The sequence below is a fragment of the Kogia breviceps genome, chromosome 1, assembly GCF_026419965.1.
Source record: "Kogia breviceps isolate mKogBre1 chromosome 1, mKogBre1 haplotype 1, whole genome shotgun sequence".
NCBI classification, from domain to species: domain Eukaryota; kingdom Metazoa; phylum Chordata; class Mammalia; order Artiodactyla; family Physeteridae; genus Kogia; species Kogia breviceps.
The window spans coordinates 200764712-200785332 of NC_081310.1; the positions used below are offsets into that span (position 1 = coordinate 200764712).

The 20621-nt window shown below is 62.6% G+C and overlaps 1 protein-coding gene across 2 annotated transcripts in view; it reads right to left on the reverse strand.

The window, feature by feature from the left end:
- The window catches only part of PRDM16 (PR/SET domain 16), a 328213-nt gene extending 307845 nt beyond the window's left edge, over window positions 1-20368 (reverse strand). For both annotated transcript variants that reach the window (XM_067018953.1, XM_067018961.1), the window contains exon 1: window positions 20066-20368. In XM_067018953.1, coding sequence (XP_066875054.1) covers window positions 20066-20102 — 37 coding nt within the window. In that variant the 5' untranslated portion in view covers window positions 20103-20368. The remainder of the gene's footprint in view (window positions 1-20065) is intronic.
- Window positions 20369-20621: the final 253 nt, after the last annotated feature.

The window sequence follows — 20621 nt, forward strand, 5'->3', positions numbered from 1 at the left end:
GGGAGCCCCCAGGCCACGCCCGGCGTCCCCCCAAGCCGCAGGTCCCAAGGGCCGCCCTGTGGCACAGCCCAGGATGAGTGTCAGGGGCGTGACCAGCCCGGCCCCCTCAGGGTGCGCCCCTGGCCCACCTCTCGAGCGGACACGTGCCTGGCGGGGGCACAAGGGGCCGGCCCGGCTTCTTTGGGCAAAAGGGCCACTTGATTCCTGAGGGTTTTCCGCCGTTACAGGGGTCGCCCCACGTCCCCTCCAGGACAGCGATGTCTCCGGGCTGCTTCCGAGATGCCAGCGACTCACCCACCCTCTCCTGGCGGCAGGGGGACGGGCCGTGCCCGGAGGATCACCGAGGGGTAGAGGAGCCGGCTTTGAACCCAGGCCCGTCTAGTGCAATGCCTGGGTCCCTAACTGCTTGCCACGCCCAGGGGAAGCCCTTACCTTCCTGACCTCCGGGCTGTAACTTGGTGGGTGCTTTTATCCCACTTAGGCTGTGGGCACGTGGGCAGCCAGGAGAGAGCTTCCCAGACATTCGGAGAGGCACAGGGGCCCCCGCCACCGTCACCGAGGAAATGAGTGGACGGACAGGTGGACAAATGAAGGGACTTCGAGCCCTGGTCTCAGTCCCTCGGGTGCTCTGCAGGTGACCGGCAGGTGTGGGAAAGCCAACGCGAGCGTGTTCCTACTTGCGCTAAATCAAAGAAACGCCCATAGGGAGTGGGCTGGGGCCTCGGGGTGAACACCAGGATTAGGCTGGGCCTGGAGAAGATGTGATACGAGAGGGGAATTTGCCCAAACGCTCAGGAGAGGGTCTGGCCCGCGCCTGGCGGGCACTTCTGCCTCGATAGGGAAACTGTTGTATAAAAAGGCTGATTGACCAGCATGCATGTTCTGGCCTGGGGACATTTCCTCTCTCCTGTACGGGAACACAGGCAGCTGCTGTGCTCAGAGGGCCTCTCAGCGCCTCCAGCCCCGTCGGTGAAGCTGGCAGACCCCCTCCAGCTCCAGGTGGGTGGACGGGCTCCTCTCCAGCCCACTCTGTGGAGGACGCAGGCCCCCGGCGGCGGCGGCTTTGGTGCACAGGGACACAAGGCTGGATAGGAGAGGAGGCCCCGGGCCCGCGCGTTTCAGAGGGTGAAGCTCGGCTGCGATCTCAGCCGGGTACCACGGTGCAGGCAGCAGGCATACAAAGAGCTACGGGGTCCACGCACGTCTTCGGGCAGGGGCGGCACCGGCACAGGTCACCTCCGTCTGTCCACGGCAGGGCCACGCCTGTGAAATTCCCTAAGGCTGTGGCCCCTGGCAGGGGGAGGACGGGTGAGGTGACAAGCGACCAAGTGCTGCGCACCCCTAGAAACACCTGCATCTTCCAGGCGCACGTGGGGAGAGGGTCTCTTAGTCCTTCTGGAGAGGGACTGGGGTTCTGAAAGAGAAAACCATCCCAGAGCGATGGGAAAAGGCAGGGGCCGCTGAGAGGGCAGCACAGAAAGCTGGCCAGGGCTCGGGAGCTGGCATTCAGGCACCACTGGCCTCATTTCTTCCATTCTCACCCAGAGGACGGGTCATCCACCTGGGGTGGGGGCTGGGGGAGGGGGTGGACATGGGTGGCGTGGGGAGCGTGCTGGGGGTCTCCCGTACATGCTCTCCATGCCCCCACTCAGTGCCACCTCAACCAAGAAGCCGCTGTAAGTTTATTCAAACACACGAGAACCCACATGGAGAAAAGGCCGTCTAGGGGGTGTTGCCGTGGGTTTCTGGATCGTCCTCAGTGACTCCGGCCCCCGGACCCCAGAGCCCGGCCTCCCATCTCTTCCAAGAGGGGTTTTCTCAACCACACAGACCCGGCGTGTACACACCGCACGGAGAGCAGCAACCGAGGTCACGGCTGGAGTGGTGGAGAGAACGTATAAAATAGACGCGGTCCTATTAGAAGTTTCGACCTCATAACTCCCCGCTGCGCTGCCGGCTGGCTTTAGAAGGTGAGAGAAACAACATTACAAAGCGAAATGAGGGGAGAAAAAGGAATGTAGCATGAAGGCCAAAGAGCAGGGAAGTCACGGGGGGACGGAGGAAACACAGCTCGCGGAGAAATTCAGTCTCATCTTTGCTCAACCGCAAGCGGGAGGCCGGACCCCGGTGCCACCGATAGAAACGTGCCTCCCTCCCTGGAAAATTGATTTGTCAACAACCAGTGACTCATCCAAAGGCATCTCAAGGTTGTTTAAAAAAAAAAAAGTAACGATGAAAACCACAGGCAACGGCTTGCACGACCAAGAAACGTTTTTTGAGAAAAGGGGATTCCAGCAACAGTGAGGCTGCTGGATGGATGGTCTGGAAAGGTCGGATTCGTAACACCCAAGGGCACACGGGGCATCCCTAGCTAAGGACTTGTTTGCAAAAAAAAAAAAAAAAAATCAAAGTTGGTTTAAATCTTCTCCTGTGATCTAAAAACTCCCTCCCACAAACCCAAGAAATGTGAATTTCCTCATTTGGGGTTGAGTTGCCTGCCAAGTGCCAGGAAGGACCCTTGACCTGACCCCGATGTGGACGGCGGTTCCCCACTGGGACCCCCGCGCCATGTGAGTGGTACACAGTGACCCAGAGCGTGGAGCCCGGGGGGCGTTCCCAGCACCACGGCTTCTCGGGCCCTGCAGACCGGCCGCCCAGGTGGGAAGCCCCCCTCCCCATCCAGCTTCTGTCGCCAGAAGACGGCGGCCCTCCAGCCCCCCCACTTGTATGGGTGGGTCGGCTGACGCAGGTGACCCCCCTTTAAGAAGCAAACCTCACCTTACCCTTCACCTCCAAAGGAGCAGGCGCTTCCAAGGAGGGGGCGGGCGGTGTGCAGGTCCCCCCCAACCCCGGCCACCGACCGGAGTCCCGTCCCAACTGCAAACACGTGGTGCTGGTCTGCAAGTTGCCATTGCTCAGACCTCGCCTTCCTCTTTCCTTCCTTGTCCCCCCACCCCCCACCCCCGACCAAGACTTTTGTTAGAGGAGAATATCATGTTTAGATTGCGGAATTCCATCACTTAATTGCCTCACTACTGGAAATTTCAGGAGGGTTCTCATTTTTCGCAGAAATCTCCAGGCGCAAGCACATTTCTGTAGATCTTTTGCCTAATTAACAGCAAACTCATAAAAATAAATAAATAAATAAGGCAAGCACTGACAGATTACGCAAAGAACCCTTCATTTGCTCCAAGAGGAAGCCTCGACAGTGGGAGAATTCGGTAAATCCTCCACCCGAAAGGTCTCGGGAGAGGACGGAGGTGGCTGGGCCTGGGGTCCGGCCCCGGATGGGAGGGTCTGCTCTGCCCAGGCTCTGGGGCCCATCGCTCCCGGGTTCCAATCCGCGGCGCAACCGGATCAGCCCCCACGGCTCTCTCTCGGGCCTCCTGCTTCCAAATAGACCAGCACGTCCAGATGAAAATGCAGCCTGGGGAGGAGGTCAGGCAGCTGGATGGCGGGTGGGAGCCAGGCCAACGACCGGGGCTCGAGGTGTCTCTGTTCTGAGGCTGTGCAGGGCCGGGGGCGTGCGGAGATGTCTCGTGGGGCGGCCTGGGCTCTGGGGGAGCCTTCCTGACCCAGAGGGCCAGGCCCCGCAGCACTGGATGGGGGCACTGGGTGAACTTTAGCTGCAGCATCAACTCCAGGCTGAAGGGATGCTGAGCCTGGGGGGACAGAAGCAGTGACCCCGGAGTCCAGGCCGGCTGCTCTGGCGGTGAGGCCCTGACGTGGACCTCGCCAGGCAAGGGCCCTGTAGTTTACAGAGACCCCCGTATGCACAAGTGTTCCCTGAGCAGGCCTCAGTTTCCCCGTCTGCCTTCTCCCTGAAAAACGGGGAGCTGAGGTGCGTAAACAACAAGGCGCTCTGGGTAGACGGCCGCCCAGCCGCCCCAGGCCGCCGTGACCCTCAGCGATGCCTGTGGACACTTCTGAGGCCACCCTGAATCAGGCCAGAGGAAGGTGCCGGCACCGTGCCCAGACCAGCAGATTTGTGGTCAGGTGCAGAAAGCCTCAGAGCCCCAAGGACGCGAGAGCCCTCACGTCAGTCAAGCCACGTGTCCGGAGCGCCGACTCTCAGGGCCTGTGCCCCCCTGGGGCCCCACGGGCCTGGGCAGGGGGATCCCGACCGAGGCCTCCTACAGGCACCCTGAGAAGACCTGCCGTGGGTGCTGCTGGGGCCCCTGCTGGCAAGTGAGCCCAGGGGCGGGATGCTGATTTCCAGGAGGGACAGGCAAGCTGGCTCCTGATTCAACCACAGGCCCAGAAGTTACGGGTCACCTGTGTCCCAGATGGAACACTGGGCTCGGAGAGGCTGCATGGCTCGGGTCTCAGCTTGCGGGAAGCAGGTGCGGGATTCGGGAGGGGTCTGTGTGAGCCTCAAGCCTACGCCACCTGCCCCCTAACAGCCAGATGGTGAGCCCTGATGCCCCACCCAGACGGAGAGTCAGGAAGGAAGCTGCCCAGCTCCTGCCCCGGTCGGTCCCTCCTTCCTGCACCCATCCCGGAGCGGTTTGGAATCACATTCAGCGAGTTGAAGCTCCCACATCTCTGGTCCTCCCAGGCCCTGCCCTGTAGCCGACCAAGTTCATCCCTGGGCTGTGGAATGAATTCCACCCAGTGAGGCAGAGACCCCCACCGCTGCAGCTTTAAACACCCTGGGGTCCTAAACCCAGCGTACCGCCGAGATGCCGGTGTGTCTTCCAGACGGCGGTGCCACCTGCGCGGGTGTGGGATGTGCCCAGGGTCCACCTGGACTTGCGTTCTAGAGTCAGGAGTGGGTCCTGGGCACCAGCCCGGAGCAGCTGGATGTGCCCACGGCCACTGACAAAGATGGGAACGATCTGGGGAGAGATGGGGCAGGAAACGGGGCCTGGAGCTTTGGCAGAAGTAAATCCCAAGCAGCCCAAAGCCCAGCCAGCCCTTGCAGCAGGTGTGCGGGTCCACCCGATGCCTCCACCCAGGAGCCCGCAGGCTTCCTGACTGCAGCTCACAACGGGCACCCAAGAGCTCCCGGCCCGAGAGGCGCCCCGTCTGCCCTCCCCACAACAGCTGCATCCACTGGGCCCCGCACGGTGACTCCCCCCGAGGGAGGCCCGCGAAAAGCCCTGTCTGGAAAGTAAGATGCTGCCCGGTCTCTCCAGACTTTGTTTTTTGAAGAGGGCAGGAGCCCCGGGTACAGGACCCGACAGACGCGGTCTGGACTCAAATTCTCCAGGGCGAGGGTAGAGCGGACGGAGCCTCCCTGGCTCAAATGTCCTGGGCCAGCGGCCTGCACTCTGGGGCCGCACCTCAAATTTCGGCGACAGAACGGCCACAGAAAGCAGTCCGCTTTATCGGCGGCCTGCGCGAGCTCTATATTGCCGTGGCCCACTGCCCCCGGCATTCCATGCCTCCCAGGGGGGGGCAGATAATCCCACAAAGGGCCTCATGCCAGAGCCCGACGTTGCAAAGTGCTTTCTCCAGCCACTGAGTGCTTTTGACTCCATCAGCGAGGGGTTCGCAGGAATCTCCTTACTGGGCCCCAGGGTTCAGATCGAATGTCCCTTTGAAAGGGCCAGAGGGGACCCTGTGCCCCTGCTCCTGGGTCTGCGTGACACCAGATCCAGCCCGTCCTGGCTGGGCTCTTGGAGGCCACTGCCTGTCCCGCCCCAGAGGGTAGGGCCCCCAACCCCCCAGAGCCTGTGCGGAGGAGGGAAAGGCCGTCCCCCGGGCCGGCAGATGCCGAGACCCCCTCTCTTGTAGGGAGAGCCCACGGTCCGTGCTTGGACTCAGTGTCGCAGCCTCCCTCCCCTCTCGCTCCGTCTACAGGACTGTGGGACCTCGGAGGCCCGGTGACAGCCCCCTGAAGGAGGGTCCCCTCCACCTGCCCCAAACATGCTCCTCTCTGATGTCGATGTGTCAGCCTCCTACATCGTCCAAGACTTGAAAGCAGAGCCTGGCTCGTGCGGTCACGTCTGTGTGCACGGAGCACTCTGTGTATGTGTGCACAAGTATATGTGTGTGTACACGTGTGTATGTGCACGCACTTGTTGCATGTACGCGCTGCACTGTGCGACTTGTGCGTGTGTGCCTGTATGCGTATGTGCACGCGCACGTTGCGTGTACCTGTGGGCATGTGTGCACACGTGTGCATACCATGCACTTGTGTCGCGTATGTGTGCTGTGTGCGTGCACAATGCAAGTGTGGGCGCCTTATACGAGCGTGCCAGTGCACGTACGTGCGTGTGCCTGTACACACGTGTGTGCGCACGTATGTGCCAGCTCACGCGTCAAACTGACGACGGCAAAGCCCCAGTACCCCATGGTTCTCTGAGTGAGTCCTTGGCGTGTCCCCCTGGGCAGCAGCGGAGCCGCAGTGTCAGGGATCAGAGCATCAGCTGGATGTAACTAACGGCCCAGCGAGGAGAAACTCTTCCCCCCTTTCAGCACTGGGGCCCGCCACTCAGCACCACAAATCCCTTGGAACTCACGCAAGCGGGGGAGCCCAAAAGACAGGGTCTGCTCTAATGCTTGGAGGGGGTGCGCCCCCCTCCCCAGGGCAGGAAGCTTGCCACGGCCCCCAGCTCTACTCCTCCCAGGAACTCGGCGGTGGGGCCCCCAGCCCAACAAAGACACCCACCCGGTCACACGGAGAGCACAGCCGCCCCAGACAATCCCCAGCCTTCCGCGCGACAGTGACTGAACGCCTCCGCTGGGCCCAGGGACGGGCGCGGAGACCCGCCCAGTGTTTCACATTCGTCTGCTCTGCACTCGTCACAATATTGTCTGCACGAGCTTTGTACTCTGTAGGCCACATCCAGAGGTCCCCCGGGGAGACTGCTCGGCTCCACACAGTCACACACAAATCTGCCTTCTGCCAGGTGCCAGAACATTCCAGAAACCCGAAGGAGCTGCTAACACTGACAGCCTGGACCCTGCAGAGAATAACAGCAAGAATAACACCGCGCGGGCTCAAGCACCCTGCAGGCAGTTATCCCAGCCTTCACTCCCCCTCCAGCAAGTCGGGGCCTGGTTCCCCCAGGTCACCGGCTTATGGGCAACCCTCTTCTCCGACTCCGCCGTGACCAAGGGTGGCTCCAGATGAGGACAGGCCACTGTCCCTGTGATGCAGGTCCAGCTGGCCTGGAGGTGCTCCTGGAGACTGCAGGGCCCCACAGCCTTCCATCATGCCCCCCCACCCAGACACCCCCCTGTCCACCTTCCCCTCCCCCCGGTAGCCTAGGGCCCCAGGGCCAGACTTCCACCCCAGTGGCCGACACTCAGCCCGCAGGTGGGCCCACCAAGTTCCTCTGGCTCGGTCCAAGGTCAGCAGCTAAGGTGATGGAGCCACGCATCCCGTTGGAATCTGGGAAGTGAAGACAAGACCCAACCCTCCTCGGGCCCAGGGCTGGGAGCTGGTGGCATGGGGCCCCTGGTGATGTGCGCTGGGGTTTTCCCCACATCCCCGGGGCACCCTGGCTTCATGGCCCAGTTCTGCCTGCTGGCCAAGGGCCCTGGAGGCCTCTATCTCCAGGCCAGGCAAGGCGGGGAGGATTCGGCTTTTGTCACAAATTCGGTGAGCGTCGGGGGCTTCTTTAAGCGGGAAAGTCGTCCTGGCCCCGGCCCTTCCCACGCACCCTGCGGCCAAGCCGTGCCCACTGCTGGCGACCCCCACCCCGGGACGGGAGCCAGCATCGCGGTCACAGTTTCCCAGGAGGCCCACGTCCTGCCAAGCCCAGCGCAGGCCTCGCTGAATCGAGGCATCTCCGCACCCCCAGGCCCTGCAGGTGAGGCCAGGTATTATACTCCGTCTGGTGGATAAAGAATCAGGGGTTCTTTGTCAGAAAACCCAAGGCTGCGTCCTCCACGCCCGGCCCTCCCCCCATCACTCTGCCACGCCGAGGCTGTGGGTCAAAGGGGGGTGTCTCCCGGGGGAGGAGAAAGGCCCTGGGCTGCGGCAATGGGCTTCTCACCCTCGCCGTGGCCATCAGCCCCCCTCCCCCTGTGAGTGGGGGTAGTCTGTCACGATCGAGAGGCAACCTAAAACCGCGGGTAAACGGAGACCTGGGTTCCCGATCCAGGCTGCCGGCCGCAGGGACCAGTGGCTCGGCCGAGATGGGCCCGCTCCGCGCCACCGCCGTCATTAGCAGATGAGATTCGATAACCAGCAGCAGCCTCGAGCAGCTCTATCTAACCTTCGGAAGGTAAGATTAACACCTTCGATGGAGAGAAAGTTAAGACTCGGGGCCCCTTCGCTTTGCAAGTCTGACTCCCAGCCGTGAAACGAGAGCCCCCCTTGGGCCGGCGATCTGCCCGGAGATTTCTGAGCAATCTTAATTTCCACTGGTTTTTTTTTTAAAGCCCTTTTGTTCACAAGGACACTCAGCCAAACGTGAGGCCACCGAAACTCCACCCACCCACCCCCACCCCCCGCGGGGACACTCTCCAGCGCACGCACGTGCTCAGTAAAAACGCATGGGGGAGCCGAGCATCCGGGACCCAAGCCCCCCGTCTCAGCCGGCTCGCGTCTCCACAGGCTCCGGGGAAACGCGAAAACCTCCCACTGGCCCAGGGTTACTTGTTGCTGCTCTGATTTCATTGGCACGGAAGAAGACAGGGACCCCCGTTCCTCTGGCCGGAAGCCTGTGAGAAGCCCCCTGGTCAGAAAGGGCGCTGGGCTGGCTCAAGGCTGCCTCGGCCCAGCTGGAGGAGCAGCCGGTGGTGCCGTAACAAGCGACACCGGTGCGGTGGGCGGCACGGACTTTGGGGGGGCGGGGGACAGGGCCTGGCATCCTGTGGTGGGGCTTATTTTTAAAGTCACGTCAAATCACTTCCAGGGAAAAATTGATCTGTCTCTGATAGCTTTTCCTCCTGCTAACGTGATAAATAAATAATTAGCCACATCGTCCGTCGGGCTGTTTCATTAAAGAAAAGGATGGCTGGATGGACCGAGATAGAGAAGCCGATCAGAGAGACGGAGCCCGGCTGTAAACCCGCCACACACACCCCCACCCCGCAATGTTTTATGACACCATTTGTATCCTGTCAGTCACAAGCTTTATGTTCAGCCCAAGCTGGGAACTGAATACCCTATTCAGAGAGGTACTCACGGGCGTGTTATTGCAATTTAATATTTTTGCACACAGACACATCATTATCTCGGAACCTGACACTGGCAGCATAATTCTGTAATTTTTCAAGAGGCCCTAATTTTTCTAAATGTGAGCGTGAGGGCCCGGGATTATCTAAACAGCCCCCGCTCCTCTTTGTTTCTTCTCGGGGCTTATAAACTGCAGGAAAGTGCTCACACGTCGGCCTCTCTGCACCTTTGAACTTCTCTCCCGTCTCTGCCCACACTACAGCCAGCTGCAAACGGCTCTGGGCCGGGAGGCCCGGCTGCCGCAGCCCCCGTTCCAGACGCCGCGGGGAGCTAAGTGGCGTCGGAGGACAGCGACCGTGAGGGGGTCTTTGCAGAGCACAGGGGGGCAGGAAGGTGCAGCGCAGCTGACGAAAGAGAACAGCCTGAGGCTGCGTCTCATTCAGACAGCAGAGCCAGGCTTGCCCAGGAGTGCCCGCATGCGTGTGCACACACAGCTCACACGTGGATGTGTCCGCACACTCCCCCGGACCACCTCGGCACGTTGTCCAGATGAAGGGTGCACGTCAGGGGCCGCGTCCCCCTCGAGCTGCATCAGTTCTGGCCAACGGAACGCTCCCCTGCTTTCAGGCAGTTCAAGAATGCACTGGCTTTTCCAAGGGTGAGCTGAGAGTGATTTGCGAAGAAGGCCGGCTTCCCAGGAAGGCATCTCGGGACGAGCAGGTGGCAGCGAAGAGGAAGGTGGCACAGCCCGTGCCCCACGCTGGCCGCTGCAGCCCCAGGCAGCTCGATGTTTCCCGAGCAATCGACGTCCTCCCGAAAGGGACCCCGGGGGCCTTCAGGCAGCCTGGCCTTCTTCTCCTCACTGACACCGCAGAAATAGTACCCAGGACCCACCTTGATCTAACCCTGGCGGCAGCAGGGTGGCGCGTGGGGAGAGGGGTGACCCACAGCCACGTCTGAACTTGGGGGCTGGTAATGGCTGTCAGGTCAGCACAGGCCGGGGACGCTCATTCCAACACAGTGAGGACCTAATCCTCTCGCTTCCCCGGAACCAAGGGCGGAAGCGGCCTCTGTGGCAAAAACATGAATTCTAGGGATGTGGCCTCACTCTGAACCTTCAAGAGGAAGCGTCACCTGAGGGCAAAACGGTGCCAGGGAGCAACGGGGGCCCCGGCTCATGTGCGCCAGGGAGGAGGGAGGGGCCCCAATGCTCTCCTGCGGTCAGCACTCGGGCTCCCCCGGTGAGCATGATTTTCAGTCTTTGTTTCCATGTTTTAAGGACCGAGGTGACCAGGCGTCTCTGAAGAGGCTGTTACAGCCCATTGAGCAGATACAAACGTCTGAGCATTTTTAAGTGCCCGCCCCTTCCCCTCGGAGAAGCAGCTAGACAGAGCAGCTTAGATCGGAGACTGTTATATGAATCCATATCTCAGCATAACATTGACTGCCAGCACCTGAACACACACACGGGACTAAACCGTGACCCAGGAAAGGTCCCCGGTCCTATTCAGTCCCCATCCGTCATTGCTTGACCCAGGCATTTCCCTCCTGTGCTGAAACGCTGGAAGTGCCCTGCCTGCCATTGGTACTGGAGAAGCACTGCACAAATTGCATCTGAGCCACTGAATTTAAGGGCCAGGGGGCTCACGGAAGCAACGACAGCTACGGAAACCTCCTCTCTGGCATCCCTCGCTCCCTCCCTCTCCTTCTGGCCTTTCTGACTTGAACTAGAGAAGTTGGTTGGGAGTTCTGTCACCCCTCCATCAGCACAGAGCCAGGGCTCGGGAGGCCCGAGAGAGCTTGCGGCCTCCAAACGTGCTGAGCTGGGGGCGGCCTGCTGGCTCACTCCCCTTCGGAACAGTTTGAACACAGAAGCCCAGCCCCCAGGCAAGGACCTGCTGGCCGGTGGGGGCCAAGAGGCAGGTGGGGGCCAAGAGGCAGGCGGGCGCCTGGGACTGCCCAGACTCAACCTCACTGCCCAGGGCACGGTGACATCACCACCTCGTCCTCCAGGTGGGCCCCCCCGGGCAAGCATCTCGCAGCTGCCTGGGGTCCTCAGGCACGTCTCGGGGCCCGGCACACAGTAGGCCCACAGACAACGTTCAGGGATGAACGGACAGATGGAACAGAGCAGCCAAAACAAACAGAAGACCTGAGCCTGCAGGACGTGGGAGGCCTCTGATGAGAAAAGAGCCGGCAGATGCCACCAGCTGTTGAAACCCCGAAGGCAGATGTGAAGATGGAAAAGGCTTGGTATGGCTGAGGGGCCGGGAAGGTGGCTGGAGGGAGGGGCCCGGCCGGACGTCAGGGGCCAAACGGACCCCAGCACCTGTGCTCCCCGGTTTGAAGATAAAATCACGAGCTAAGGACCGTGTATGCTTTATATCCTGGCTGAACTGGACGGCCGGAATCGAAGTATCAAAGTGGATGCTTTGCTGTGGCCCCGAACGGCCCCCACGGAGGCGGGTGGCCGTGGACCAACAAAGCATCTTCCCAACCAGGCCCAGGAGGTAGAAGTGACGCTCGGTTCTGACTGTCTGTCTGCCTGGAGGGGGATGTCCCGACTCAGCCCCACCCGGCCCGAGGACCCTCGCCTCCCAGGCAGAAGCACCTCCCCAAACGCCATGGTCCCTTCCAGAACCTTCTGTGTGGTCATGCCTGCCTGCAGCCAGGGAGGAAGCACACAAGGCGCAAAATACCCACGCGTCCACACCCCGCAGCCCCTTGACCGAGTCACAACTCACGTTCACTCTCCCGGACGGCCCCCCCTTCCCCGGCTTCAAAGGCGAGGGCTGGCGGTCCTGAGCCGAGGCCAGCGTGGCGGTCGGGAGGGGGACACAGCCCAGCCCAGGGTCGGAGAGGACGGAGTGCGGACTCTGGGGACTGAGAACTACGTCCCGCCAAGCCCGTCCCTCGGGCCGACTCTGGGGTGAGGTCCCCCTGCGGCCTCAGGAGCAGCATCCATGGGGCCTAAGGGCAGAGCCTTGATGTTTGCACCAAGCATCCAGCTCTGCTGTTCTTTCTAAAGTAGGAAAGTGGACAAAGCCACTCACCTCTCAACGCGGCAGACCCTGAAAAGAAAGCAGACCTCACGCCTGACGTCCAGCCTGGGCTCATGGAGTCACAGTGACACGGCCTGGTCCCCAGAGCCAGGGATCTCAGGAGATCCAGCCTGGGCCCTCCCGGCCCTGCCCCTCCAGCCACGGCCATGAGAAACAGGAGGGGGCTTCAGACCCAGAGAGGAGGCGCCAGGGTCTCCCTCATGCCTCACCATCTCTCCACGTCAAAATTCATTATGGAATATAAATTTTATGTCAAAAATAAAATCTAGCTAAATCCATCCAGGGGAGTCAGGAGGCTAAAGGGCAGGGTGATAGTTTTTAATGTGGCCAGAAGTGCCCAAGTATGTTTCTGGAACCTTCCTAGGAAACCCCTGCGTGCGTCCCGGGAACCCCTCTCCTCCCACATCAGCAGGACAGCAGCCCTGGTGCCTGGCTTCAAACAGAGCCGCCTGGGGTCTTTTCTTCCTGTTAATTCCCCTTGGCACTGCCTGGGGCTGGGAGGGAGACAGACCCCCAGAGGAAGCCCGTGGCGCCAGCACAGGGCCAATGACAGTGGGCACGGAGGCTGAGCCCGTGTGTCCTGCCCCTCCCCACCCCCGCACTGGGGAAGCAGAGGCTTTAGAGCACGACTCAGGTCTCCCTGAACAGCACCTCAGAACCAGGAGGCGGCCGGTCAGAGGAGCCCAGCACTACGCCCACATCCTTCCCCACAGATGCATCTAAGCATCTCCAGCCACATACCTGCGGGAGGGAGGAGCAAGCATCCCCCCATCACCGGCCTCGTCACTGCAGAGAAGCTCAGGCTGGGCCGGGACTTGCGCGGGTAACTCGGCTCCCAACACACACACTGGGGCTCTCACCCCCCCCCAACGCACCCCATATGCTGGATGGGGTGCAGACCAAAGGCACACACCTTCCCGGAAATTTGTGACCTGCCGAGAAGAGGCACAAGTCTGGTGAATTTCCTAACCGAGTTCATTCTGCAGAATCCTCACGTCAGGTTCAGAAAGTGGGTATTCGGGGTGACTGGTTGTCTTTTCGGAGGTGAGCAGAGCAAGGGTTGACCTCACTTCTCCAAGTTTGAGCCCGGGAACACCGTCCACGGAGTGGTTTTGCTCCCATGCCTGTAAAGCCCGTTTGTGGGCCTCTCCTCCCACCTGGGGGGCCCGGAGGGGAAGGCTGGGCACATATGCTAAGGGCTCTGCAGCATCTTGGGGTCCCCTCTGCCCCGAGGCGAATTTTCGATGAGCCTGTTGCTGCCGTCAACCACTCCACCGCAAGGGCAGGGCCAGGCCAGAATGAAAAAGGGACCCGGCACTCATCAGATTTGTTTAAGTACAGGCTCCACTGTCTCCACCCTGAAAGATGCGTGTTTGGGGTTGAGAAAGGCACACGCGTCAGATGGAAAATGTGCACGGGTTAATGTGGAGCCTTATTTGGAGGAGATAAAATATTCACCAGGACCCAGCCATGTTTTAAAATGATTATAAATTATTTTAACAGTGCATTTGCAAAGGGTTATAAAAACAGCCATAATATATTTTTTTCCTTAGATTCTAGAATTACCAGTGTGACAGCTAATGCAATAATGATTTGTTTCAAATGCCAGTGTTTAAGCTGTATAAAGCTGATTTTATACATTTTTCCAGTAGGCCGCATTGTAGTTAATGAAATTAAACACACCAATCGCATTTGTCCCCAGGGGACGAGGAACTGAACACACCACTGGTTTATTTTTTTATTAAAATAAATTGCAGCCGGCAAGATGGACTAATTGCATACAGAATTGAAAAAGAAACATTCCATTGATATAATTAAGCCAATTTTCATGGACAGAAATAGTTATGGTGGATATAAAATAAGCAAAGCCTTCACCAGAATCTGACTTTCTTCCTTTTTTTTCCCGCAGAATGTTAACTATTAGGTAAATATGTATCTCGGGCCAGCACACTCCTATCTGCGGCCCCGGGGCATTGTTCCCAGGAGTCCAGGGAGAGGCTGCCGGCCTGGCCAGAGCGCCTTCAGACCGAGGAGGATTGGATGGTGAAAGCCGGAGAGAGGAGAGTGGTCAGAGCAGAAGAGGCCACCCCCGTTGCCCTGGGAGCTTGGGAGCACTGTCCGGCCTGGAACGGCCACCGTGGCCCTGGCTGGAGCTTGTGAGGTGCTCAGACGTGAGCAACAGCGGCCGATTCCGGGCTGGACCTGAAAAACTGCAGCCGCTGGCTCCTCCGCCCTGTGGGTCAGGTCCACGGCCACAGCTCCTCCTCTCCCTGACTGCCTGGTGGGGGGGTGGAGGCGGGGAGGATTATTTCCCTCCAGATTTGCGGTGGGGGTAGGGGTGCGAGGGGGGAGCCAGCAGGTCCTACACCACCTGCGTTGGCTCAAGGGAAAGGCAGTAAGTGGGGTGCAGACGAGGCCAACCCCTGGTCAACACTCCAGCTCTCCTGCACCTGTCCTTGGGAGAGGACACCCAGAGCCAGGGGCTGGAGACCCTATAGCAAGGCCTCTGCCCCGCCTGCGTGGGGAGAGCAGAGCGGAAGAGTCCAGTCCCAGACGGAGAAAGAATCCAGTCTGAAGGAGGCGAGTGCACAAGGCACCCAGTTGCATTCACAAGCTGTAAGCACATGGATGTCTTACTTGCTTGTTAAGAACAGACATGTTACAAGCTGACCGTTGGCCCTGGGAAAATGCTTAAAACCTGACACATCAAAAAAAAATAAAATCAAAGAAAATCCTCGGAATTAACTGCAGCCTGCAGTGCCCTGGTGGGGGGCGGGGTGCTAAATAAGAAACCCTGGAGGGCTTTAAGGAACATTCAGTTTCACCATTAACTTGCTGTGTGATCTTGTCGGGTTATTTGACCTCTCTGTGCCCTGGGTTTCTTACCCAGAAAAGTGGCGCCGCCGGCTAGCCACACTTTACCCTCCTCAGGGTCAGTGAACGGGGTGGGTCGTGCCTCCCAAGCGGACCACGAGCACCTTTACGGGACCGTCGCCCCGAGGCTGCGGCGGCACGGAAACACGGGCAGCGGCTCAGGCTGCAGCCCGCTCGGGCCTCCCCGCAGGTGCGTGCCAGAGTGCACGGACCCCCGCGGCAAGTTCGGCGAAAGGCAGGGCTCGTTCCTGGAAAGCCGAACCCCCAACCCCGCCTCGGTTTTCCCGCACCGGCCCGACTTAGACCCAGCCTTCCGGGCCCGCTGCCGCGTCTCTCCGGGCCCAGGTCCGCGAAGCGACTTGGAACCGCACACGGTCTGCAGCCCGCGGAGTCTGGGAGAGGGTCAGCAGTCGGGAGGGGTGAGGAGCCCGCCCTCCTCATTCCAGGAAGCCCAGGGAGGCGGGGACCCCTGGGGCCAGACTGCGGTCCTGGAGGAGGAGGTCTGGGCTGAGACCAGAGGCTCGGCGAAGCCACCGCCAGCGACCCTATGCGCGGTGTAGACGCGGGCGCTCCTTGCGCCGCGCCGTAGTTGCCGCGACTTTGTGCGCAGAGAACCTCGGGCCGCGGCGACCATCCGCTCAGCCTGGGGACCCCCGGCCCAGCCCGGCGCGTCTGGAGCCCCGGGCAGTCCTCGCCCGCACCCGCGCCCGCAGCTAGGCCGGGTCGGCTCCCTCCACCTCGAGAAGTTTCTTGCCCGTGCGCGCGGGGACGGCGCCCAGGCTGCCCCTAGCCCTCCTGCGCCGGCTACGTGAGCTGCAGCGTCCAAGACTTGTTACACGGGTTTGATTCAAAACCTGATAAATTGTATTTAACGCTATTTGAAATTTTTAAACGAAATTATTCACAAGATTTTTAATCCTGGACAATTTTTGTTGAAACTCTAATTATAGGTCACCTTAATTACCAGCCCAGCCCCCAAGGATCCCTAATTGCCTCCTAATTGAATAAAACAGGGGGCTAATCGCACCCACGGCAGCCCAGCGAGCTGGCGCGCCTCCCCCAGGGGCTGGTTGATGGGACCCCCGGGGCCGGCCTCTCCGCCCCGCACCAGGCCTCTCAACAGAAACGGGGGACTGGGTCCCATGCCCTGAGCTCTGCCCAGAAGGGAGACGCCCGGTGCGTAGGGGGCCACGGGCGGGGAGGGTGGAGGAGGACCGGCCCGCACCTGCACCACGCCCGCAGCCAACGGGAGCAGCGGGGCGGCCCTGAGCGGCACAGGGTGACTGGGGACCCCAGGGCAGAGCGGGTGCCCTTCCCCCAGGGAGCCCGTCGGGAGGTCACTCCACGAACAGGGCTCCCCCCTCCAGAGGGACCTCGGCACCCCGGCACGCCCGCGGGGCCCCTGGCAAGCCAGAGTCTTCGGGCCATCCGCGCACCGCCGCGGGGCACCTGGCCTTGGCCGCCAGCCCTGCACCCCGCCCCTCCACCGCAGCCTCCGCGTTTTCGCCCGAAGCGGGGTAAGCCGCCAGACTCCCGCTGGACATTTCCTGGCACTGCTGCCCTACCAGGCGTCCAGATGGGAGGCTGCTGTCCGGCTCCTGGGAGAGGACGAGTGGAAGGGGCAGGCCTCTGGCCCCCCCCACCCCCGAGGGTGGGAGAAGACTGGGCCCAGCAGAGCTGCAGCCTGGCCTGTTTCTGCTGGGGAGAAGGAACAGGCTGGCAGCTCAGCCTACAGCCAGGCTCCCCCCACCCTGTCACACACATCAGTCTCCAAGGAGGCGCACAGAGCCTTCATCCAGCAGAGGCAGTGCCCCCACCCACACCCCAGGGGCTATAGGTGGCAGTCAGCAGCTGTCTGGAGGAGACTCTTCCCAGGCCTGAAATACGCAGTGTCTCGGACTCCGGGGTCTGTCACCTCGATGGGGATCAGGCCTCACGGGCACTTCCATGAGGGCCCCCTGGCTGGATGCTGTTTGGGGGGCACATCCTTCTTCCCACAGGGTCCCTACCTGCCCACCTGGCTCCCAACAGCCGCAGAAACACGAAGCTTTTGTGTGGCATTTCATTTCTAAGTGTCGGGCAGGGACAGACGGCCCCATTTCCCCACCGGCCAGCAAAGCCTAGCTGTGTGTGAGGGGACCCTGGCCCCGACCTGTCCTCACCCCACTCAGGCTTCCCAGGCTCAGCTTGAGATGGAGGGTTTCCCAGCAGCTGATCTGTAGCCCTGGCCTGAGTGCCCCAGTGTCCTCTGACCTTACAAGCTCAACTCACAGCCCCCAGTGTGGGCCCCAAAGTTGCTACCAACTCAGCCAGCACGCAGACCCAGCGGGAGAGATCCCCTGGAGTGGGGTCCTGGGGAAACACAAACAAAATTAGAGCCCCAGAGGCACCCTCTAGGGCAGCCCCCCAAGCTCTGAATGGGGGGGGTGGGTCACACCCCCGACCTGGCTGTCCTTCCATGCCTGGCACACGGCTGCAGGCACATCCCAGTCCTGCACCCTGGACTTGTAACCGTGACCTCTTTCCCTTCTCCCAGCCCCCCGACCCTGGCCGGGATGTGGCTTGGAGGAGAGGTTCTGTTGGTGGCACTGGGTCTGCCCCACTGCCTCAGATTCAGGTAGTGGAGTCAGGTCCCTCGGGACGCCCACATCTGCTTAAAATATTGTCCAAAGAAATGAAATTTCTCAGTGGATCCAGTGATCTGTGTCGGGCAGGCGGCGAGGTCCCACGCCTGCCTGGGCCACCTTCCTGGGGAGGGCTGGGGGCCGGCCGTCCTGGCTGTGGAGCGCAGGCAGGAGGGGTTCCCACAGCTCGCTCCAGGGTGGCTCCAGCTGGGTCTGGGCCTGACAGCCCTGCTCCGCGCTGGCTTTTTCTCAACAAGGACTCCCAGGAAAAGAAACCTCCGTGCTCTGCCCTACCCTTGGGTCCAGTTCTCCCGCCTCTGAGCCGGGCTGCAGGTCGCTGCCAGGCACCCATTCTAAGGTCCTAGGCAGAGCCGGGCCGGGAACCTTCCCCACCTGGCTGGCGTGGAGTACACAGAGAGCTGAGGGCCAGACGGGTAGCCGGCGGGCGTGCGACGCTCGCAAGTTGCCGCGGCCGCGCCGAGCGCCCTGAGCCGGCCTCTCGCTTGCAGCGAAGGCCCGACGAGAATTCGGCCGCTTTCCACTTTCTCGCTCCTGCTTCGGGCCCTTCCTCGGGGAGAGCCTGACCCGGGCAGCCTGCCGCCGGGCAGCCGAGTCACTGAGGAGATCCGCGGTGCACAAACAGACCCCGACACGCACACGAACACGCACACTCGGCGCGCCCGCCGGCGGGCAGATAGCACGCGCACCAGCCACCGAACGCGGGGCCTTGTTCGCACCAAGAGGGGCCAGAGGTCACGGGAGGCCGGGGAGGCCGAAGCCACGAGCCCTGGGCCGAGGAGACCGGCTGGAAATGGGCGCTTCAACGAGGGGCCCCGAGCGGCTGCGGGCGGAGTCCAGGGTCGTCCTGCGGAAGCTGGGAGCTGCTTTTCCCCCGCGGGCCCGACGCGAGGCCTACGACTCGGGGGGAGGGGGCGGTGCGGCTGAGCCGGCCGAGCAGCGAACCGAGAGGGTAGGAGTTCTTCGGAAAAGTGCCGCGAGTTTCGCGCCCCCCGGGCTCACGCTTGGGGGCTCGGCCCTGCGTGCTGCGAGGCCCGGACGGGCAGGGTCGGGCCCAGGAGGACCGGACCGATCGGCCTGGTGGTCCGGCAGGGATTCCCCAGGGGAGCAGGCCGGGCGCCCCTTCTGCGGGTGGGCGGCCGGCCGCGGAGGAGGGGGCGGCGAGAGTTGGAGGAGCCGAGAACGCTCGGGACGGCGCTCGCCGCTTCGCTGCAGCCGGGCCGCGGCCAGCGGGCTTCGGGAGCCGCGCTCGCCGGGCCGCGGCGCCGCCGCCCCCACCTGCCCGCCTCTCGGGCCGCAGCCCCGGGCCCGCGGGCCTGGCACCGGATGGCGCCGGCGGCCGGGGCGCGGAGGGCGCGCGGGTGGCCCCAGGCGCGGCGGCGGGCTGTGGGGCGGGCGGCGAGCGCACCAGGCCGGCGGCGAGGACCGGGCTGGCGGCGGGCTGGGCGCGCGGAGCCCGGGGCTCGGCCCGAGACGGAGCGAAAGAGAAAGTAAGACCGGGGACCGGGCAGTCTCGCCGGGGGCAGCTCTGTCCCCGCCGGGCCTCGGGGCGGTGCCAGGCGAGCGGGCGCGGGAGGGTCCGAGCGGGGCCGAGGTCGGCGGCGGCGGCGGGGAAGAAGGCGGCCCAGTGGGGACTCTCCTGCCGGGAGCACCGGCGCCGGGGCGGCCGCGCGGGCTGCCGGAGTCGCGCAGGAGCGCCCGCCGCCGCGCGGGGCACCAGTTGGGAATAAACTTCACGACCATAGTTCCAAGCCCAGGAAAACGCCTCCATTTTGCTCCCCCAGTGGCTGTGGCTGTCCTGCCGTCGCCACCCCTGCCCTTGCGCCCGAGGAACCGGGTGGGCGCCGGCCCGCGCCCCCTCCTCCGCCCCCTCCCCGGCTCGGGGTCTCCCTCCTCTGCGCCCGGCTGGCGGACGCCAAAGGCGGTGCTCTAGCGCCCACTATTTCAAAAGCCCGGAATATGATTTGACCAGGACTGAGAGCCACTCGGAGAGAGAGGGAGAGAGCGAGCGAGGAGGAAAAAGTTGCTCTCCCCTTTCGTCAACTTTTCGCTAACTTTCGCTTTTCGCTCCCCTCCACCCCCAGCCCTCCCCCTCCGCCCCCCTCCCCGGCCCCCACCGCGCGCCTCGGGTTCCCGGGCCCGAGCGCTTGACACTGGGGGGGGGGAGGGGGTTCGGCGAGGAGGGGGCCGGCGCCTTCGGGGAGCGCGCGGCCCGGGCGCCCCGAGCCTCCGCGCCGAGCCCGGCCGCCCCGGAGCGCGGGAGGCGGAGCAGCCCCCGGGCCGCGCGGCCGATCCGGGGGCCGAGAGCCTGAGGCGCGCCGGCCGCGCCCCGACGCGCACCCCTGGCCCGGGCGCCCCGGCCCCGCGGCCCGGGCCCGGCGGCGCGGCGCGGCCGAGCGCGGGAGACTTACTTTTGGCTAGCTTCCTCGCCCTCGCCTTGGATCGCATGGTGTCGGCTCGCGGAATCTCTCTCCTCCTCCTTGAGTCCAGAAGCAGCTACACACTATCTTCATCTCCCCAGCATTGTCAGTTTGGACACCTTCGCACATGCGCACAGAGCACTCAATCTGACACCCCTCGCCGGGGCCAAAAAAACTTTGCAATGTATTCATCATCCTCATCGTCGCGCCGCCGCCGCCGCCGCCTCCTCGGCGCGGGATTGGGGGGCTCTCCTCGGCCTTCCTGGTCTTCACCTCACTTATCTCTCTCCCCCCTCGCCCCCGCCCTCCCCCTTCCTCCCCCCTCCCTCCCCCTCCCTCCCCCCCTCCCCTTTCAGCGCAGCTCGGAACTGGCCCTTTAAGAAAACATTCCGCGCTCGGCGCTCCCGCCCGGGGCCCGCACCCCGGACACTTTAAAAGGACCCAGGTGGCCCCGGAGGCGAGGTGACTATTCGCCCCCCCCCTTCCCCTGAGTCGCGTAGCGCTGCTGCTCCCGCCCCAGCTGGGGCCGAAGATGGAGCGCCGGCGG